Below are 20,982 nucleotides of genomic sequence, written 5' to 3'. Positions count from 1 at the left end.
CAGCGCTTTCGAACGATGCTCTACAACTCTGATTGAGCAGCGTGAATCATTTATGCTTGCGTTTCTCTCCACAACATAGCGTTGGGCGCGGGCGACTGGACCTTGGACGAGTATGCTGGGGACATGCCAGCAGCCGAGGATGAGGAGCAAGGGGAGAACCATATGCTGACACCGTGCAATGTGCTGCTCGGAGGACAGCAGCAGTGCAACGCTGTCATGGACCTTTTTGGAACAGTACACAGGAACAGCGAGTTTTCATACAACACGCATAATTTATTTATAGTAATTCCAGTGCACCTAGGCATTATAGGGCTGTCTTTGGCACCTTTGAATACACAAAGTACTAGTGTTTCAACATGAAGCATGGTGGCAATGTGAAAATGCTGCATTTTCTTTAAATGTCACATGAAATATGCAACGAAAATACCCATATTCGTAGGAGTGATTACAGTCCTAACAGACTAGATCAGAGCAAGTTCATATGAGTTGAACTTTGTGCTCACTGTTGCCGTCGAAAAATTGCGGGAACAATGCAGCTACGCCACACAATCCATTTTCACCAGAACGCATAAAACTTGCAATTCCATTAGCAACATGTTGTAGAACGCACGATACATAGGTCCATCTCTTCTCATAGTCACTGACTACTATGCATTGAATTGTGCTCGCCAGGCTTGGTGAGCAATTGTGTTCATGGTCCTCAACATCATATCGCATAAATGTTGAAATAAAATTTGATTTGAATTCTCAACCGCAGTTATACTGCAATGCTAAAAAGTATGTAAATCAAAACAGCAAAAAACATGCGAGTTGTTTTCATGACACACAGGATACATAATTGGCTCAGCAATTTGGCGTCTCCCAAAATGTACCATGTTCCAAATTTATTCCCGCAACGAGTCATCTACTATGAAAACTAGATGAAACCAATCGCTGGCATGTCGCCGTGATGATGACCATTTTAATTTGTGAAACTGTGCGACATGACCACTTACTAGTTTCGTGCTCTTAAAAAAGACTCAGATTGTAGTTGTTGCACCTTAGTCTCAATGTGCTGAAATGAAAATATCACAGTGTAAGCAATTTTTGGAAAGTAACAATGCCTCATAAAGAATAGAGTGAGCTGCGAAACAGTGCGAGACAAAAAGATATCGCAGTGCAACACTATGCGGTATTGCCGCATAAAAAGTGCAGTGAGCTACAAAACAAAGTGAGGCAATACAGATATCACAGTGCTAAAAACATTTACAGAAAAAGAGAACTGTACACTCGTGATCCCCATGTGAATGAAGAGGTACCTTTTAGATGTGGAAAAAAAAAAAGAAGCGCTGCCACTGGAGGATCTCAAACATAAATTAAACACATATGGTGTATATAAAAACAAATGAAAGACATCTGAAAAAAAAATGCTGTACTCCTTGTACAAAGTAAACGTTAACCTAAAGCTAGTAATATATACTAAATGCAAACAAAGAATGTATAAATTGAACATGAACAGCAACACGTAAACATACTGAAACCAACAAACCAATTAAAGATAAAAAGTTAGAACATTGCAAACACGATGAAAAATAAGCTAAACTATGTGTCTCTCTCCCACAGCGTATAAAATTTAACATGAACAGCAACCCCTAAACATATTAAAACTGACAAACCATTAATGAATGATGAAAAGTTGAAACATTGAAAACATGACGAAAAATTAAACTAAACTACGTTTCCCTTTCCCGCAGAAGGCCCTCAGTCATGGCTTGTGACAAGGACAGGACCGCCTAGAGGATACCCTCCTGCGCCGCTGCCGCCCTCTCCTGTGCTGCTGCCGCCCTCTCCTGTGCTGCTGCCGCCCTCTCCAGTGCTGCTGCCGCCCTCTCCAGTGCTGCTGCCATACACCGTGCTGCGGAAGCGATGCGGGTGGTCGATCTTTGAATCCCCCGTAGCACCTGCGATAAATAATCGTGGTGGAAATGTTTGTGTGAGCAGCTGATAAACTCTCGACCAACTCATGGCTGGAAGCTGCTGCTGCGAAGAATTGCAACATGCACAACAATTTTCCCTCGGTTGAAGAGCCACTGGCCTAATGGCATCCTTTGGCAGTCTGAAGCTTCGAGTACAAGCTATGCCCTCTTCTTGAGGACCAACAAACATTTGCTAGAACTACTCTTCAGTCATCTCCTCAAATGCATCTCTTACCATCAAACAGCCCTCAGGGCTAATCAACATTTTGCCTGGCAGTTTATCATTGCAGATATCCGACACCGTGCCCTCAATACTGCCACCTACTTCTAGTAGTGGGTCGTATGCCAAGGTGAAGGCTCACACCACAGAGAAGAAAGAAGTGCACGTGGGGCCCCGCTCTGGCAAACAAGCCCAACCGACACACTTCGTTAGAGCCCTGTTGCTCAGACGTCCATAAACCTTGTCGACACCCCCTGGAGTGACCTGACAATTGGTGGAGGTGCTGGGTAGGCCCCTCATGGATGTTTCAGACCCCTCCTGGAAGCGGCACCACAAGCCCAGTGCGAGTCAACACTCCCATTCATCGGACAAGCCGCAGGATCAGGAGATTGCCACCCGAAGCTGACCCTACAGTTCACACCAGTATGATGAGCAAGTTCGTTCAAACCACTTTAACAGGTACGGAAAACTCCCCGGTGACTCGGTACACCCTCGAAAGTCCACAGGTTCCGACACCGTTTCATGGCACCGAGCTCGAAGACGTCGAGGACTGGTTGGTCGATTTCGAGCGCGTGGCTGCTTTGAACGACTGGAACGACGCGGCCAAACTACGACGTGTGTACTTCTATTTGGAGGATGGAGCACGTACCTGGTATATGAATCACGAGGAACAGATGACATAGTGGCCCGAATTCCGCCGCCGGCTGTTGGATACTTACAGAAGTGCTTATCGCCACGAACGAGCGGAGCAAGCGATCCAGGCCCGCACCCAGATGCCCAATGAAACTGTCATGACCTATGTGGAAGATATGACGCGCCTGTTCCGACGAGCTGATCAGAGTATGACAGAAGAAAATAAGGTGCGTCACTTGATGCGGGGATTTAAGGAGCAGCTTTTCGCTGGCCTTGTACCGAGCCCTCCGAACACGGTCGCTGAGTTTTTGTCCGAAACCGTCACGATGGAAAAGATGCTTCAGCATCGATACACCCTGTATGAGCAGCAAGTGAACACGTCCACTGCTCAAGTTCTCGCGACTATTGGGAGCAACACCGAGTGTCTGCGCGACCTTATCCGCTCCATAGTACGCGAGGAGCTGCAAAAGGCTGCCACACCACCACTACCTACGGTGAGTTCCATTGCAAGCATCGTCAAGGACGAGCTGCATCATGCCCTTCGTGACCCTGTGAGTCTGAATAACGCCACACCCGCCCTGGCTGACTACCACCGTGTGACCTATGCGGAAGCCTTGAAGCGCCCAGCTTCCTCTTCCCCGCTGTTTGTTCAGGCACCTCCTATAGTTTCACTTCAGTCGGCGCAGCCTCTACGGTACTACGAAAACACACGCATGCCCCCACCCCTCGTTTACGCCAGCCCTGTGCATCTTGCGGAACAACCAGCACACTACCTTGACGACAGACTGCTTCGCCTCGGAAATCTGATGTTTGGCGCACTCCTGATCGTCAACCTTTGTGCTTCCACTGCGGTGAAGCGGACCATTTGTACCGCCAGTGTCCATACCGGCGCCTCGGGCTGCGTGGATTATCAGTATATTCAGCACCTCCTCGGTATGGCCAGCGACTCCGGGACATTGAGGACTACCTGGCTCAACAGCGCATGCCACCGCCTTCTGGACGGCAGTCGCACTCACCGCCGCCGAGGCGCTTTTCATCTTTGCCAAAGCGCCATGCTGGCGCACGGTCCTCCAGTCCCCGCCGTGAAAACTAACGCAAGTGACCCTTGGAGGCGAGGTCGCTGGCAGTCGACGTGCTGAAGACCTCCAATCGACGCTAACAGTAAAGGGTGTAGGTTCGACTGAGCGATATGTGCGGCTTTCTCTGGATATACCGGTGCTGATAGACGGCTATGCAGCAGGTGCTTTAGTTGATACCGGGGCTGACCATTCGATACTAAGCGGGAAAATGACCAGACTACTAAAGAAGGTAATCACGCCCTGACATGGCTTTGTGATTCGAACGGCTGGTGGCCACACCGTCTCTTTGCTTGGAACCTGCACGAGTAGAGTTCGGGTCTGCGGTTATACTTTTGTAGGAAGTTTCCTTGTGCTCCGTCAATGTTCACGCGACGTTATTCTTGGTGTTGACTTCCTGCAGGAGTATGGAGCTGTCAATGATCTTCAAGAGAATCGCATCACCTTCTCAGCCGACCGAGCAATCGAGAAGGAGGACGACCAACAACGTATCGACGTTCTTCGTGTTTCTGCTGAAAAATAAGGCTTCCTCCAAGAGCCAGTGTTATTGTCGACCTCACATACTGTGGATTGCGAAATGGTGAAGCGATTGCAGAAAGTAATTTTGAACACCTGCTGACTCAAGGTGTTTGTGCGGCTAGGAGTATCATACAGCTACGTGATGGCCGATCTCAACTGCTCGTTACAAATTTCAGCAACGAACACCGACACCTTTTCCGTAGCACTTCGTTAGCATTTGCAGATGAATTAGGAACCGTTCCCATCTGCTTCTCGTCGGACGCAGTGGAGGCCGCCGATAAGTCTCTAAACAATATCGATATTAATTCTAACCTCACACCAGAAAACCATACAGCACTGCAAAAACTCTTGCTTGAATTCAAGTCATGCCTCGCTGCTTCCTCTAAGGTGCACCAGACTTCGATCACTAGGCACAGAATCATCACTTACGACGACGCCCGCCCAGTACACCAACAGCCTTATCGTGTGTCAGCGAAGGAACGAGAAGCCATTCGTACGCAAGTTCGAGAAATGCTTGACGACGGCATCATCGAACCTTCCAACAGTGCGTGGTCCTCTCCGGTCGTCCTAGTGAAAAAGAAATACGGAACGCTACGTTTTTGCGTCGATTACCTGAAGCTGAACAGCCTGACTAAAAAGGATGTGTACCCACTGCCACGCATCGACGACTCGTTAGACAGATTACGCCGCGCCCATTATTTTTCCTCTTTGGGTTTAAAAAGCGGGTACTGGCAGATTGAGGTTGACGAGCGAGACCGCGAGAAAGCGGCGTTTGTGACCCCTGATGGCTTGTATGAATTTCGAGTCCTTCCTTTTGGTTTGTGCTCAGCGCCCGCAACCTTCCAGCGAATGATGGACACTGTGCTTACTGGTCTGAAGTGGCAAACTTGTCTCGTATACCTTGATGATGTTGTCGTTTTTTCTGAAACCTTCCAGCAACATCTTCACCGCCTCAAGAGTGTGCTACAGGCTATTTAATCAGCAGATCTTACACTCAAACCGCAGAAGTGTCACTTTGGTTATGAAGAGCTCAAATTCCTTGGCCATGTAGTCAACACCAAAGGAGTCCGACCCGACCCCGACAAACTTGCCGCTGTAGCCACATTTCCGCATCCTACAGACAAAAAGACTGTTCGGCGCTTTCTGGGCTTGTGCGCCTACTATCGACGATTTATTAGAGGGTTTTCGAAGATAGCGGAACCCTTGACTCGCCTTACACGCGACGACACACCGTTTGTATGGGCTACTGAGCAACAGGCTGCTTTTGCCGAGCTACGACAGCGGATGCAGTCAGCCCCTGTTCTTGCGCATTTTGACGATGATGCTGACGCAGAGGTGCACACTGACGCCAGTAACATCGGCCTCGGCGTAGTGCTCGTCCAGCATCAACACGCCAAAGAACGAGTCATAGCCTATGGCAGCCGCTCACTCTCCCGTACCGAGGTGAATTACACGACCACAGAAAAAGAGTGTCTCGCAGTAGTGTGGGCGATCACCAAGTTTCGCCCATACCTCTATGGTCATCCATTTAAAGTGGTGACGGACCGCCATGCCCTCTGCTGGTTGGTAAACATTCGTGATCCCTCTGGATCACGAATGTTTTCGAAGAGGGAATGTTTTCGAAGAGGGATCACGAATCCGTGATCCCTTTTCCTTGTGAAGACGCCGATCAATTAACAACTGACGCAGAAGAATTTGCAGAGCGTGCCGAGGAAACTCGCCAGCTCGCCCGGCTACACATTGATCAGCAGCAACAAGTCGATGCACGACGTTACAATATGCGTCACAATGACGTATCTTACAGTCGGGGAGACCAAGTTTGGGTTTGGACCACTGTTCGACACCGTGGCTTCTCCGAAAAGTTGCTCAGCAGATACTTCGGTCCGTATGAAGTATTACGTCGCGTGAGTGACGTAAACTACGAAGTGGTTCCGGACACTACGTCGTCACGATGGGTACAACGAAAACAACCGACGTAAACTACGAAGTGGTTCCGGACACTACGTCGTCACGATGGGTACAACGAAAACAACCGGCCTCTGACATAGTTCACGTGGTGCGCATGAAGCCTTATTTTGCGCGTTCCTAAAAGACCACTTTTCCTGTGTTATTTTTTTATTTGTGCTCCGACAATTGCCTCATCATTGGTGAACTTATCGCGTCTAACATTTGATTATTGGTGCCCTTTGCACTGTTTAAACTACTTTGTTTTGGTTTTTTTTGCAATAACTTTACAGCATCGGGACGATGCTCTTTTTTTTTTTGTTGTTGTTGAGGAGGAATATTGCCACCTACTTCTAGTAGTGGGTCGTATGCCAAGGTGAAGGCTCACACCACAGAGAAGAAAGAAGTGCACGTGGGCCTCCGCTCTGGCAAACAAGCCCAACCGATGCACTTCGTTAGAGCCCTGTTGCTCAGACGTCCATAAACCTTGTCGACACCCCCTGGAGTGACATGACAATACAATGCATGGTTCTTATTCATAGCCCAAGTCGGTTTCAGTTATCATAACATATCATAACAGAGCATAAAGAATGTTTACGCTCTTTATGTGAAATGTAAACAAAGGGTCTATTCACCTCGAGTGCCTCGTCACCCTGGTCAAGGCTCCGGTCGCACTGGGAGGCCATGCGCAGCAGGGAGTCTGTACGCCGTGGCCTAGGATGGCGGCGTGGCCGCACAGGAGGCCGAGACACTGAAAACATGCAGAATTTTCTAGTTTCACTGCATGCTGTGGCACGCTTAAAGGGTATGACCATGTTGTGGCTTAGTGGGCTAGTTGGATAACATACGGGAGGTTATTTTCTTTTAACACATTGAGGATCAATATCTTATCCGGTGCAGCGGGCAGCCTCTGAGCATTACATGGGGTTTCTGTGGAGTAAAGATGAAACGTTCACGAACTGGGGGCACATAGTCTTGTGATTAATAAAACACTAAGTTCTCAGATGCTTACGTGTCACTGTGTTGCTGCCACCTACAACCGCTTCAGTGGCCTCTTCCTCCATCAAAGCAGTGGGAACATCCGCCTGCTGGAAAGTGTCGTAAGCGTGACGCTTCAGAATGTGACTATTCGTTACTCAGGCTATTTTATAACCTTACGTACGAAACATCTGCGGGCATGTTCTGCAGTTATTCAGTGGTCAATGATACCATTTTAGTGCCTGCCATGCACTCCCTTACAGGCATTGCGTGTCTGTTATGATAAATAAATACCCCTTTTACTGCAAGGGCTGCAAACTGAGATCTTACTTGATTAACCTACCTACTTTTTGAATACTTTCTCCTGCGCTGCCTTTCTCATCAACAAGGTTTCGCTAAAGATACCACTTACAGGTAAGGGCATACTTTTTTTTGGCACCGCTTAGGAACCCGCGATACTGCGGCGGCAGAGTGCTTACCTCTTGATAGGGGAGGCCAGTGACGCCACTGAAGCGTGCCATCCCTGTTAACTGCAGAATCCGGCCGCGGAAACTAGGCAGCCGACCTCCTCCAGTGCCCCTGGAAATAAACACCAATGTCAAAGAACAAATCGCCCGCACCATTCGACGGTCACTCACGTTTGTGCCTCTTTGATGGCGGCGGCGTCACGGCGGGCCTCGTGCACTTGCCTGCCCCACCAGGCCTGCCACTCGTCCGGTTTTTTGTGGGCAGGCCCTTCACGGTTGAGCGCGTCACTCAGCTCCTGCCACAGCCGCCCCGGGTCGGTGAAGCCGTGCCCAAGCTCGATGGCTTTCGCCGCGAGCTGGGGATGCTCCTCCATGAAGGCGAGCACAATCGCGCGCTGAGCCTCCGAAACGCGGAGGAGCCACTGCTGTTCTTGACTGTCGGTTGAGGTGCCCTCCGCCATGATTTTGCTCGACTGATCCAACGACTTCGAAAGTCGCGGCACAGCCATTTGGTCGCGCCACATGGAGGAAAGAAATGTCGCGACATTTATATTTGAATAGTGGTGGAGACATGAGTAGAGTAATTGAATGAAACAAAATTATACGTAGCGCCAATACTGAACGTCCGTCTAAATGAGAGTCATTTCAAAGCAAAAAAAAAAACTTACGTTTTGATTGTGCCGTATTACTTACTCAACGTTTAAAAAGTAGTGCCAGCACATTTTAATAGTGAGAAATAATAGTTAAGCATCTTGACGTCAAAATTATGACTTTTTGACGTAACGAACGGAACGCCTCCGTCCGAATTTAAAATGCGTATAAAATTGCACCACATTATGTTGTATGTCAAGAAAGACGGGAACATTTAGAGCGCGCGTCTAAATACTGTGTGTCGAACTTCGAGAATTCGAGCTTGAATAACGTCGGACGTTCATGAAAGCATATATTCAGTGCCATAATGGTAGGTGCATTATTGCACCGCTTTTCGTTTCGACAGTCCAGCGAATCATAGCTTTTTATTATTGTTTTCTAAAACAGTGTTCCGCATCTCTAACTTGCCTTGATAAAACTAACCTGCCATGTCTTAAAAAAAAAAAAAAAACTCAAACATATTCTTCCGCAGATTGACGTCGGCAGCTGTGCATCACTCAGCCGTAGCCAGCATCCGAGTGACCGCGCCGCCAGTTCTGCAACACCTTCAGGCGCGAAACATTCGTTTACTTGTTTACATTCGTTTACAAACTCGCAACCAGCAATATTCGTGAACGATCTTGCATTTGTGAAGTCAATTCCAGGACAAAGTTTCTTTACTCGAGAGCAAAAGGCGGCGAAGCCGCGCGCTTGGAGTGCGCGCACTGAGGAGTGAACCAAGTAATGGCGACTGCTGTAGCAGACGATGCCAACGACGCGCTTGTCTATATGCTTGTCTCCACTCTGAACGGAGCGGGGACGAACGAGTGCATTAAAGTGTGGTAGCTTGGGCTAGTTGGTAGGACCAACTGGTAGGTGTTCTGTGGTATGACATGACGACAGTTGTAGTTCTCGCAGAACGACTACACAGAGACAAGAAGTGTCCTTCTTGTCTCTGGGTCGTCGTTCTGTTCTCGCTATCGAGTGCATCAAGACCTTGTTGGGCAAATTATTTTTGATTGAACGTTTACAGGCTTGATTATCAAAGTATAAATTTTTTAAATAAATAATTGTCAACAGTAAACACTATTACCTAAAGTAAAAGTTTGACTGAACAGATGAAAAAGTCTGGGTACACTGGGGTTAAAAAGTTTCGTTTTTGTTGTTTATGTTGTTGCACTTGTTCTCTGTTTGTTGATTTTAGACGACGGCAAGTTCGCTCGCTCCGACGTGGATTTAATCGCGCTAAATTCCTGGTTCCATCGACTTCACGAGCGTATGTGGCCGCCGTTGATGTGACTGCGCGGACGCCCGGCATCGGTTGACAGGTGGCCGCAATCAGTCCGCCCTGTCCGGTGAGTTGCAGCTAGGTGTTGCAGCGTGAGCAGGTAGTGTAGCTGGTGGCGGAAGTGGCACGCTTTTTGCGTCATTGCACAATGTGACGCAAAGGGGCCCGCCGTGTTTTGTTTATCAAGCGCGCGACTCCGATCGGCACGTTTATCGACAGAAACACCGGTGTCGCCGATCCGTGTGCGTTCGCTGTCGTAAAGCACTCATTGTTTGCCAATCCTGTCTTACGCGAAGCTCGGATTTCTCTTTTCTGCCCAACGCAATCAGCTGACTAAGCTGTGGTTTCGCATTGTGCTTGTTATGACGTCCGTCCCTGTAATCAAATTCGACATCTAAGTTAGTGCGAAGTGTCATTGCTATCACACTTCAGCCATTGTGCGGAAGGTTTTTAAGCGAGGAAATGTCAAAATGCGATAAAAAAAAAAAGAGGAACAAGATTAGAAAATGCCTTTCGAATGTGTTGTAAACATCGCCCCTCGATATGATTCCAACGTGCTTGCACGATCGAGAAGTTTTTGACAACCAACGTCGAAGTCTCTTTTTCGATTCGTCGGAGTGCCAATAGTCCGGGCAAGATTTTCCGCTAATTAGGTGCTGTTTATCGTATCGGCCGCCCTTGCTGCCATTCGCGTGTGATCGCATGACGTAATGCGAATGCCATTGCGATATTGGCACTGGCGTGATCGGTTTTAAAGGCTTTTGACAGTTGCCGAATCTCAGCAGCTGCCTTGCACTTCGGGAAAAATGTAAAGAAGAAGCCTGCGCCAACTGACCTCGTACACGTCGCTGCACTTGGTGATATCAAGTTTCTTTTTTTTTCTTTGTGACAAGGGGAGTGTTCAAGATAAATGCCGAGGACAGATAAGGACATTCGATGCAAACTGTATCGACTGTTTATTCTGCAAGTTGGTATTGCGCTCAAAAGATTTAAGATGCTATATATATATATATATATATATATGCGTCATCACAAGTTTTGAAAAAGTACAACGCTTGCAAGTTATCATTACGAAATAGTTTTCAAACTGATACATATGTAAGCACAACAAAATTTAAGTAATACGTACCTCTTCCTGCTTGTGTGACATCAAGTCATCCCAATGACTAAATGACTGCCATCAGACCTATCAAATTCAAGTTATTTAAACTTGTGATCGTTTTGGGACATTAAACCCCATAAATAATTATCATCATTAAGCTCGTCTTGGCATTAATCTAGAATATACCATCCAACCATTGTGCATGCATGATCTGCCTTGTTTTACGTTGCCTCTTATAAGCTAACATTAATTTCCGCTCCATTCAACTGGTGGCTGCTGTCACATGACCAAAATAAGCAAGCTTAAGTTTTGTAGCGTTTTCTTGAGCAGAACATTCAATATTGTTCTCGCTTACAAACGGTATATTTGTTCATTTGGCAGTATACAGGATTGTGAAAATCCTATGCCAGCACCTTGGCTAAGAGTAATGTCGTTTTTGTTTTGGTCGTTTATACTCCAGGACAATGACTTCCATCCGTGCATAACCACTAGTAATATCGGGGCACTTACCAGACCATATTAGTTTCGAAACTCAAACCTTAATAAAAGGAAAGTGTATTTCAGGAACACCTCAATTGCTGTAATCTATGGACTAGCTATTAAAAATTGCTGTGCCTTCCACACTGTGCACTTTGCTGTTTGTCTTTTGAACGATTCGCATGGACATCCCTTCTTTGCTGTTAACACGTTCATCGTTGTTGGGCATCTGGCTTATCGCATCACTTTTGCTAGAATACTGGGGCATAGTAAAAACACGCGTGCGGCTTTGGAAGCGTTCTTCATCAACACGAAAAGTGATAGTTGTGTAAGTGAGGCCTCGGTGTCGCTCTATGGTGCAGTATCTTTTTCATCAAAAAAAGTATCTTTTTTTGATGAAAAAGGTGCATTAGCACGTGATGTTCCTCGGCACGTCTGGGCAGCTACGGACGATTTCCTTATTTAACCGATGCTCTGCAGTCAAATAAAAACAGTTAGTAGCTTGCGCTCGATCTGTTTAGTGTTCTTTCTTTGTGGCATCCTTTTCTATTTTAGCGCAATTTTTCCCGTGTTAAAAGAGTACTGCTGGATACATAAGAAATGTGGTTGTGTGGAGTTGTTTGTAATAATATCTTTTGTTTCACATGCCAGAACCACAATATAAATAGAGGCATGCTACGGTAGAGGGCTTCATAAATTTTGACCATGTGGTGTTCTTTAAACATGCTGTGACATCGCACAGTGCCTCTTAACATTTCGCCTTCATCGCACTGCGATTGTTGCTGCCGGGAGCAAACCCATGGCTTTCGGGTCTTGCAAGCACCAAAACGGATACACCACCATGGCAGGATGTAGTTATTTGTGGCCACTGCAGCTGTGGCTTGGCTAAGAAGCCGAACGGTGTGTAAACACACTAGATCAGTAAGCATTCACAATTACCTTCAAACCAACTTAACACACTTTAACAACTGAGAGGCTAATACTGATCTCACACGACTGCCTTTGATTGCGACTGGACCTGATCTGGGGAGAATTTCTTCAATGTAGAGGTTCTTAAGCACTGATCTTTCTTCAATGTAGAGGTTCTTAAGCACTGACCTTTCACTGTTAAATTTATTTGCCTTCAAGGAATAGGAAACACAGTCACGGGCAGCAGAGAGTAAGCTGGGGTCGTGAAATAGAAAAGCTCTCAGGCATATAATAATGAAATCGCCTCTTGCTGGGCAGAGAGAATTGAATAAACCAGATATGCCTTCATTACTCTGGAAAGAGGATAGGCTGATGCTGATGCGTGCCAGAGCCCATAAACTGTTAAACCTGAAACAAGAGGTGAGAACACTCGGTAGCATTATTGGAAATTTTTCACTAAAAATTCCTTTTGTGGGGGAGCATAAGTTGGCCTGAGAGTGTAAAAGTTTGGTAGACAACGAGGCAAGCAAGTTTTTTTGCTGCCAAATGGAAGGCACTGCTGTGAGTGAACATATCTGAGGGCAGGCACTTCTTTGCTATCTCGTCACCTATCTCATCTATTAGTGTACATCATTTGAAAAACATGCTTGCTTATAGGTGTTATTGGGGTGCTTTAATGTAAACAAGCGAAACCGGCTGAAGTGGTGTGCTGCCTGTGGTATTTACTTATTTATTTATTCTGCTGCCGTTTTGAGGTTTATGAGATTGAGCCCTGTTGATGTCAGGGATGAGTTCTTCGAAATGTCTGTGTACTAAAATGTGGGAGCTAATTAAACAACCTTGAGCCAAATGTACATTTGCAAATGCGGTTTGTTCGCTGCCCTCAGTCGTCATCCAGCAGGACGTGAAACTCTGAACAATGTCTGAACAATTTGTACGAGTTCTGTTGTTGGTGCTCGTTTGTGTGATTTCTGCAATATTTTGCTTTTGTGCAGGACTAACTTCACAGTGTGGCCATGTCGTACCTGCGGGGCTCACCGAATTATGTCTGGAACACCAGGGACGTGCTTGGAAAGGGTGCCACCGGAGCTGTCTATCGAGGTGTCCACAAGGTGTGTTCTGAATGAAAGGAACCGGGAGTTTTATTGACTTCGAGTTACAATCATGTTGGAATAGACAGGTATGAGAAACACATTGAGGAAGTTTCCTGTGGCAGAGCTCTAGCCGTGCCCTTTCCACACCTATCATATAAAGAGGCCCTGTAGCAAACCTTCGGCTTGCTATAGCAATGCATTTCACAGATAAAAGATGAAGCTGCGTCCTTCTTATTCAAATTATGTTGTTGTGTGCAGTGCATGAATTTCACGAGCAGAGAGCACAGATGACCTAATCATAAACACCAATGTTTTCCAACAGCGGCTGGCGACAGGCTGCTAGCGGCCATCCTCTGAAGGCGTTTGGCAAATTCCTGTAGGAAGCCGTGATTAGCCGGTTATTGACAGCTAGCAAGCAGAAGGCTTTATTAAGTGCACTTCTTCCTGCATTACTGGGTGTATTAATTGTTGCTATCCATTAAACAGGCAGTAGTACGAAAAACCTGCCTTAAATTTTGAAAAGAATTGCGCACTCCTGAAGAAACTTTGGCTGCACTGCCCAATAAAAGTTAAAATGCAGTGTCATAGGTGGGTGCCCCTACACTTTTTCAGGATGAGAGTTTAAAAGTGTGGATGAAAACGACCAACGAAAAAAACAAGTTCTGATGCGTCTGAGCCCACCCAGCTGCCTCTGCACCGACTGTGGTACTTTGCCAGGCTGTAACTATCACCCCGGGTTCTTTTCTTGTATGCAAAGATATATGGGCATGTTTTAAACCAGTGTGTAAAGTTTGGGGGAGGGAAGATGACCAATATAAAGCCTTTTACACTACCTGAATGCTTGCCAGTCTGGGGACCTTTACTCTGCTATGAGTGAGAAGATTGGAGGAAAATTATGAAGGGGCCTGGTTTTGTTACTTACACATTCGAAGCTGGCAGGTAATATTAAGCCCAAACAAAATGCAGACATTATTAGCAGTCTTTAACTTTTTCGCTACTGCACCTATTCAAATCGTTCAATTTGAATGATGCATTCTCAAGTTTTCACTCTTGCGCGCTCTCGGAGTTTGCGAGCACCTAACGCCATCTATGCAAGAAAGTAGGAAACACACCATGAGATCCGTGATGTTTTTTTTGTTTTTTTTTTTGTTTTGCTTTAGGAAAGTTTTTTCCTCGCCTCAAGAAGTTTCAGGTAGCTATGTGTACGCGCCGATCATCGTGTCTTTTTTTTGTGCGGACAGTCCTACAAGATGACGCGTTTGTCATGAATCGAGCGCATCACTGGCAGATTTTGAGGATGGAATCGGCATCTGTGAGTCTGGAGAAGATGTTGACAAATCAAATTTCAGCCCCGGTGACAAGGATGCATCAAGTCAAGCCGCAAAATTCAGCGAGTGAGTGCCGGCTGTATGTGTGGCACACATTTTGTTGTCTAATTAGTAGTTACTGGCGGTGCAGTGTGTACTCACAGTAGTTTTACTCATTTTGAGGGTCTCAACGTTCTACGGACATGATTCTTGGCAGGAATCTGTCAAGTGTGTGCAGTGTCTCTTGAGAAGAAATACAGGGGTCGGAGACGCACTTCAAAGTAACTTACGGCGCTTCTTCCAGGTCGTCGATTTCATGCAGCTGTTTTGCACTGCACAACTGACCAGCATGATGTGTAACTACACCAACAAATATGCATGTATACATGTTTTAGAGAGCCAGACATACATGAAAAGGGGGGGTTCGTGGAGGAACTTCACTTCCAATGAAGTGCATTGGAATCCTCATTTACGTGGAAATAATTGAGTTACCTCGCCTTTATCTCTACTGAAATACCTGAGAGTCATCTTCAAGCCTGATTTTTATTAGTATTATGCACAGAAGCCATTTTTGTTCGTTCCTTGCCTTTCTAAGTGTAATCGACGCGGAGCAGGTCAACCATGTCTGCGATGGCAAGCTGCACAGAATAACCCATCTACGGCAGCACCCCCACTTTCTTTTTTTGTGGGAAAAACAGTTTTTGGCAGTAATTCTTGAAACTTGGAACAACCTTTTGCAACTGCAAATTGTATATCTGAATTTTTTTAACCTCAATTTTTTAAGTTGGTCTCCTTTTTAAAGTGTTAATTGTATAATCCAGGCAGAAATTCTTTATTTTAAATATTTTTTCTTGATGTGTATAATAAACGTATATGATACTTTTATGTTATTGGACAAACCATTCTTTTTGATACAGTTTGGTACCAAGTAATGTGAATGAGGCATTATTATCTTGACACACAAAAAAAGGTTTTTTTCGCCTAATAGAAACGGTTCCTTTTCCCACTATAGCGAAAGGGTTAAGCAAGGTGTAGGAATTATAAGAAATATGAACATGGACACAACAGCAATTTGCCTTTACACCTTCGGGAGGGTCTCGACTCTTGTAGCTTTGATGCCTCTAGGTAGCATACTAAGGTTTGGTGATGCCTATTTGAGAAATTCATACTCAATTCAAGCTGGTGCACTACATTAATTTATACACACATTCAACACGCAGACTAGAACAAACAATAAAAACAAAGAAGAGACAAGAGCTAGCTAATGAGCACCCCTTACAGCAAAAAAGTAATGTACTCTGTAATGTAATATAAGTAATGGAATGCCCAACACAAGCTCACCCACTGGGCAGTCATCACCTGAGTGTGCCGTGGTGATGAGAGTTAATAAGCGATGTGACAGTGGTGTGGAAGTTGTCAGCGTTGGCGTGAGAAGGCTGTCGAGGAAGGTGGAGCTTATGGATGCGAAGCATAAGAGGCGAAGAATTACAGCCACGCGAAGCACATGGCCTCAACTTGTGGACCCCGTCGCAGGGGTTTAGAAGTTCACTCAGGCTAGGCCACCTGATTGTATTGAATGCAAAATGTCCTGTCCTGTGTCTTTTCCCCCCTTTTCTTCTACTTCCAAAGCCTGCCACGTTGGGGCATTTTTACTAGTGCATCGACACCCGCGTCGCCGTCTTCTAATGCAAGGCCCCATCAGGCGCTTCTGCACACATCAAAATGTTAAAAAGCTCCAGGGTATCACAATTAATCCAGAGTCTCCCACTGTTATAACACGTTCACGGATGTAATCTCTGTTCCTTGTTTTGTCTTCCTAACCTCGGTTTCTGGTTTGTCGCTGCAGCAAACGGGTGAGCCAGTGGCCGTGAAGACATTCAACCAGGTCAGCCAGCTGCGGCCTCTCGAGGTGCAGATGCGCGAGTTTGAGGTTCTCAAGATTGTCAACCATGAGAACATTGTGCGGCTCCTGGCCGTCGAGGAAGATGTGAGTATTTTTTTGTGTATGAGCTCCATTCACCTCAGTGTCTGGGGATTTCAAATTCTTTTCGATTCCATTGATTGTCTACGTTATTTTTTTATTTACCTAACAACACTGTAGGCCTTTGCATAGGCCCATACAGGAAGTGGCTAAAAAGAAAAGTACATATGGGCATGGGAATAGTAGAAAGGAACGAACGAGAAACTTGTATAACAAAGCGAAACGAAACGTACCGTATTTACTCGAATGTAACGCGACCACGATTGTAACGCGAGGAGTGACTTTTCAGTGCAGAAAAAAAAAAAACCACGAATGTAACGCGAGTAAAGCGGGGGAAAAAAGTACCTTTATTTGCTGCACATGATAGTGGCAAAGACATCCCAGTTTCTAAATATAAAGTGAGTTTTGTTCATTCGTCGCTTTCATCGCCGGTGGTCGAGCCCTCTTTGTCACTTTCTTCCTCCCAGATGAGGTCATCCTCGGTGCCATCCACATATAGTTCAATATACAGCACTTTTTAAATGGGCGAACTATCATGTCGTGCGGCGGACACCCACTCGGCAATCTTCGCGGCGCTAGGTCGCTTTATCCTACCCGTAGGTGTCAAAGCCCGATCTTCTCGCATCCATTCTCCGTACAGCTGCCACATTCTATCCTTAAATGGTTTCTTCAGGCAGACGTCTAATGGCTGCAGCACGGACGTCATACCTCCGGGAATAACAGCGAGCTGCGTCTGAGTTTCCCGCATCAGCTTCTTCACTTCGGGCGTCAGGTGACCGCGAAATGAGTCGAGAACTAGGATGGAGGCGGAGTGGAGGAGTGCACCTGGCCGTAGGCACCACACAGTCTTGACCCAGTCAAGCATAAGCGAAGTGTGGTGCCATCATCACCATCATCATTTCTTGATCGCCGCGCCTCTCGCGCAGCTGATGCTAGCTCGAGCTGCGCGAGGATTAGAACAAGCTACCGCACTTGGCGTATCGGACGTGGAAAGCCACGAGGCTCCGCTTCAGGCGTGGAATAAAGTGGCGAGAGAAGGACACGACTACGTTGGCCGCCGTTCCGTCTTTCTCTCTCGCTACAGGAGTGCCCATCCAACCTTTTTCTTGGCAGCGAACAATCACATCCCTGGGGAATAGCTCCTTCGGGATGGTTTTGCGCCGGAAAATGATGTATGGCGGCAACTTGCGCCCATCCGCCAAGCAGGCTAGCATCACGGTTAGCCGTGTCTTCTCGTTGCCTGTTGTCCTTATGCGAACTTGGGGGGCACCTGTTTCGCTGACAGTCCTTGACATAGGCATGTCCAAGAAAACGGGAGTCTGGTCCGCGTTGCCAATGTGCCCCAACGGCATTTGCGACGAGCGGCGCAGGTCGAGCACATAGCGCTGAAACTCCACTAGCTTCGCTTCGCAATCTGCTGGTAGCTTCTGCCTTATCGACGTTGTTCGCCGGAGGGAAAATCCATTTCTTCGCATGAAATTTTGTGCCCATCCACGTGAAGCCTTAAAGTTCTCCCACGGGATCCCCATCTCTCGAGCTACGTCTCGGGCTTTCCACTGAATCAGGTCAACATTGACCCCCAATAGGCGATTTCGCTGCTCAGTCACGAACTCCGCCACTTTTTTTTCGAGTTCTGTGTGACGGCTACAACGAGGTCCACGGAAGCCTTTTTGGCCGGGCTCACTTTTGAAGAGCGCTTCAAGCTGGAGCCTCCACCCACGGATAGTAGATTCCGCCACATCTAGCTGTGAAGCCGCGGCTGAGTTCCCGATTTCCTCAGCCATCAGTATTGCACTTCTCTTAAAGTGGGCATCGTACTGAACTCGTCGCGCTGCCGTTTGCTCGAGCCGAAGTCGCGGAAGCACAAAGGAAATGAACCGCCCGCAAAACAAGTTGCGAACAATTGGATTGGATTGGATTCGATGTTGCCAGCGTGCATATGTTGCCAGCACAAGGTTGAAAGATCGCTAGGTTTGTCGTAGCCATTTTAAGGAACCAGTGGGGCGGCACCGCCAAGGCACGATTTGAGGTGCTTCGATTACAACGCGGACCCCCAAATCACTTCAGAGAGATTTTGAAAAAAAACTTGCGTTACATTCGAGTAAATACGGTAGTTTGGCAAGTAGCCATTCTAGCAATCAAAATAAGAAACTCTTTGCTAAAGAAAAGAGTAGGCTTACGCCAATTGCAACATTTTTCATACGATGTAAATACAGTCCAACCCACTTACAACGATCCCAGATATAAAGATCTATCGATTATAACGATCGTATTTGGGTGCACAAACAATTTTCTTATGCTACCCTTTGAAACCGAGTCCACATATAGTGAACGTATTTCAAAGCCTTCTCCTTTGACAATGAACACTTCCAACACAGTCGCAATAAAAATATGCATATACAAAGGGAGAAAAAAATTTTAAGAAAGACATTCTAAAGTATATAGGTGCGTGTTTGCTCCACTGCAGTTTACATGCGACGATTTTATTGTAGACTGCGGCGAGCGCCGCACGCAGATTTCGGACGTTGCGAGCGATGTTGCTCCTTTTTTGGACATTTTTTTACCGGCAGAATGGAACTGAGAGAAAAAAAAGAAATAGGAGACAGCATAAAGACTTGAGGTCAGCTCTTGCACGGCAAACTTTTCTAACACCCCTCTCGGCATCTACGACCGGCGATGATTAATGAACAGTGCTTTCGAACGAAAGAAGCCATGAATGCGAGAAGCGATAACTTTTGTCGCATATAAGTTCACTGCGACGCTCAACTCTCCGACACCTCTATGTGCCACAAAACACGCAAAAAGAAAACATGGCTGGCAATGGCACCTTGAAGTTACTGCTCTAGTTGCTGTGAGATCCTAGATTTTGACGGTGTCTACTAGGGCCTGCGTAGTTACTCATTAGTAGAGATGAAGTACATTGTCATCTGAGAAAGCCGGAAACTCAAAATACCAAGTTTTAGCAAATTTATTTGAACCATTGTGGCCAAAATATAAAAAAAGGACGCTAAAATTTGTGACAGGACACTGGAGATATCGGCAGGAAACTTCGAAATGAAACTTTTGACATTGATTTTAGCAGCTAATAATGAACCTATGGTGGTCAAATCTACCACAATTTTTAGACGTTTGGACATTTCATAGGCTACCGTATTTATTCAAATATAGGTCGACCCTTTTTCTTTCCCCGAAAATGTTGTTCATAACTAGCTATCGACCTATATTCTTGACCAAAGAATCTCGACCTATATTCATGATCAAACCAACCAAAAGCACCGAACTAATAGCATTCAACTTCCGCGCCCGGTGTTCCTCGAACGGTTCTTGCTGCATATGCACGCTATATGCCATAAAATATGGAATAAAGACCTCCCCCCTCTCTTCTTTTCGATGCCCCGCCGCGGTGGTCTAGTGGCTAAGGTACTCGGCTGCTGACCCGCAGGTCGCGGGTTCGATTCCCGGCTGCGGCGGCTGCATTTCCGATGGAGGCGGAAATGTTGTAGGCCCGTGTACTCAGATTTGGGTGCACGTTAAAGAACCCCAGGTGGTCAAAATTTCCGGAGCCCTCCACTACGGCGTCTCTCATAATCAAATGGTGGTTTTGGGACGTTAAACTCCACAAATCAATCAATCTCTTCTTTCCGACTGCCTGAGTAATTGAGAAAAAAGTGATTGATGCGATAGCCTCGTGCCGCCTTTTCAAAGCCTCCACGAAATGCAGCCGCCCCGCCATGTCTGCGATGAAAACCACAATTTCCCTAGGTATAGGCCGTGAAGTCCCTAGCCCACTAGCCGTGTTTCCGATACTGCCTTCTGGCACGCAGCCGCACTGGCCTAAGGCTGAGGCCTCGCTGTGTCGCGCTTTGCTTGTGTATGATCTGTGTGACGGGGTGACGGTTCGCATTTGCATTAGGCGCTGTGCCAGGCTGCAGAAATTAGGCGCCTTTTTCTTCTTCTAAACACCACCACCATTACTTGTGCATGGTTGCGAGGATGTCACGTCGCAAAGCTACACAGGTGACCTCAAGCACCAAGTGATACTTTTTGCCAAAGACTTGAGCAATTGTGTCGTGCAGTGTGAGTTCTGTGTAAATGAAAAGTTGATTCAGGGTTGGCGAAAGCAGCGGGACCATCTGTTGGTGTGCAACGGACGGCATCTTGCTTTTCGCGGCCGTGCGATCAGCAGCGACGGCAGCGAGAACGTCATCATTTGGGAAGCGGCTTGCGAAAAATAAGATGACATTTTGCACATCTGACAAGATGACGGCCCCGGCAGTGATTAGGGCACTAAGTTATGTAAATAAAGATGTGCTATGTCTCAGTTTTTCTATTTTTTAAAGAAAAAAAAAACACAAGCAGACCTATAGTATTTGAATATTTTTTTTTTCTCGTAGAACACTAT

General features: G+C 46.4%; 2 protein-coding genes across 4 annotated transcripts in view; one reads left to right on the top strand and one right to left on the bottom strand.

Moving 5' to 3' along the window:
* Window positions 1-252: 252 nt before the first annotated feature.
* LOC142787110 (uncharacterized) lies at window positions 253-8,327 on the bottom strand. Of its 3 annotated transcripts, none has more exons than XM_075884713.1 (5): window positions 7,964-8,327; window positions 7,805-7,904; window positions 7,360-7,435; window positions 6,983-7,098; window positions 253-1,940 (listed from the first exon to the last, which is right to left on the bottom strand). In XM_075884713.1, the coding sequence occupies exons 1-5, from the start codon at window positions 8,314-8,316 to the stop codon at window positions 1,773-1,775; spliced, it is 813 nt and encodes a 270-aa protein (XP_075740828.1). In that variant the 5' UTR covers window positions 8,317-8,327; the 3' UTR covers window positions 253-1,772. The 3 variants fall into 3 exon arrangements, with proteins under 3 accessions (XP_075740828.1, XP_075740829.1, XP_075740830.1); XM_075884715.1 differs by lacking the exon at window positions 253-1,940 and adding an exon at window positions 7,196-7,277; XM_075884714.1 differs by lacking the exon at window positions 7,360-7,435.
* Window positions 8,328-9,638: 1,311 nt separating this feature from the next.
* The window catches only part of LOC119163178 (serine/threonine-protein kinase TBK1), an 86,018-nt gene continuing 74,674 nt past the window's right edge, over window positions 9,639-20,982 (top strand). Inside the window, exons 1-3 of the mRNA XM_037415124.2 lie at window positions 9,639-9,777; window positions 13,194-13,310; window positions 16,446-16,586. Of these exons, the coding sequence (XP_037271021.2) occupies window positions 13,215-13,310; window positions 16,446-16,586 (237 nt within the window). The 5' untranslated portion in view covers window positions 9,639-9,777; window positions 13,194-13,214. The remainder of the gene's footprint in view (window positions 9,778-13,193; window positions 13,311-16,445; window positions 16,587-20,982) is intronic.

The sequence above is a fragment of the Rhipicephalus microplus genome, unplaced genomic scaffold (assembly GCF_043290135.1).
Source record: "Rhipicephalus microplus isolate Deutch F79 unplaced genomic scaffold, USDA_Rmic scaffold_45, whole genome shotgun sequence".
NCBI classification, from domain to species: Eukaryota; Metazoa; Arthropoda; class Arachnida; order Ixodida; family Ixodidae; genus Rhipicephalus; species Rhipicephalus microplus.
The sequence above is the reverse complement of the archived record's forward strand: the minus strand, read 5'-3'. Positions and strand labels throughout refer to the sequence as shown.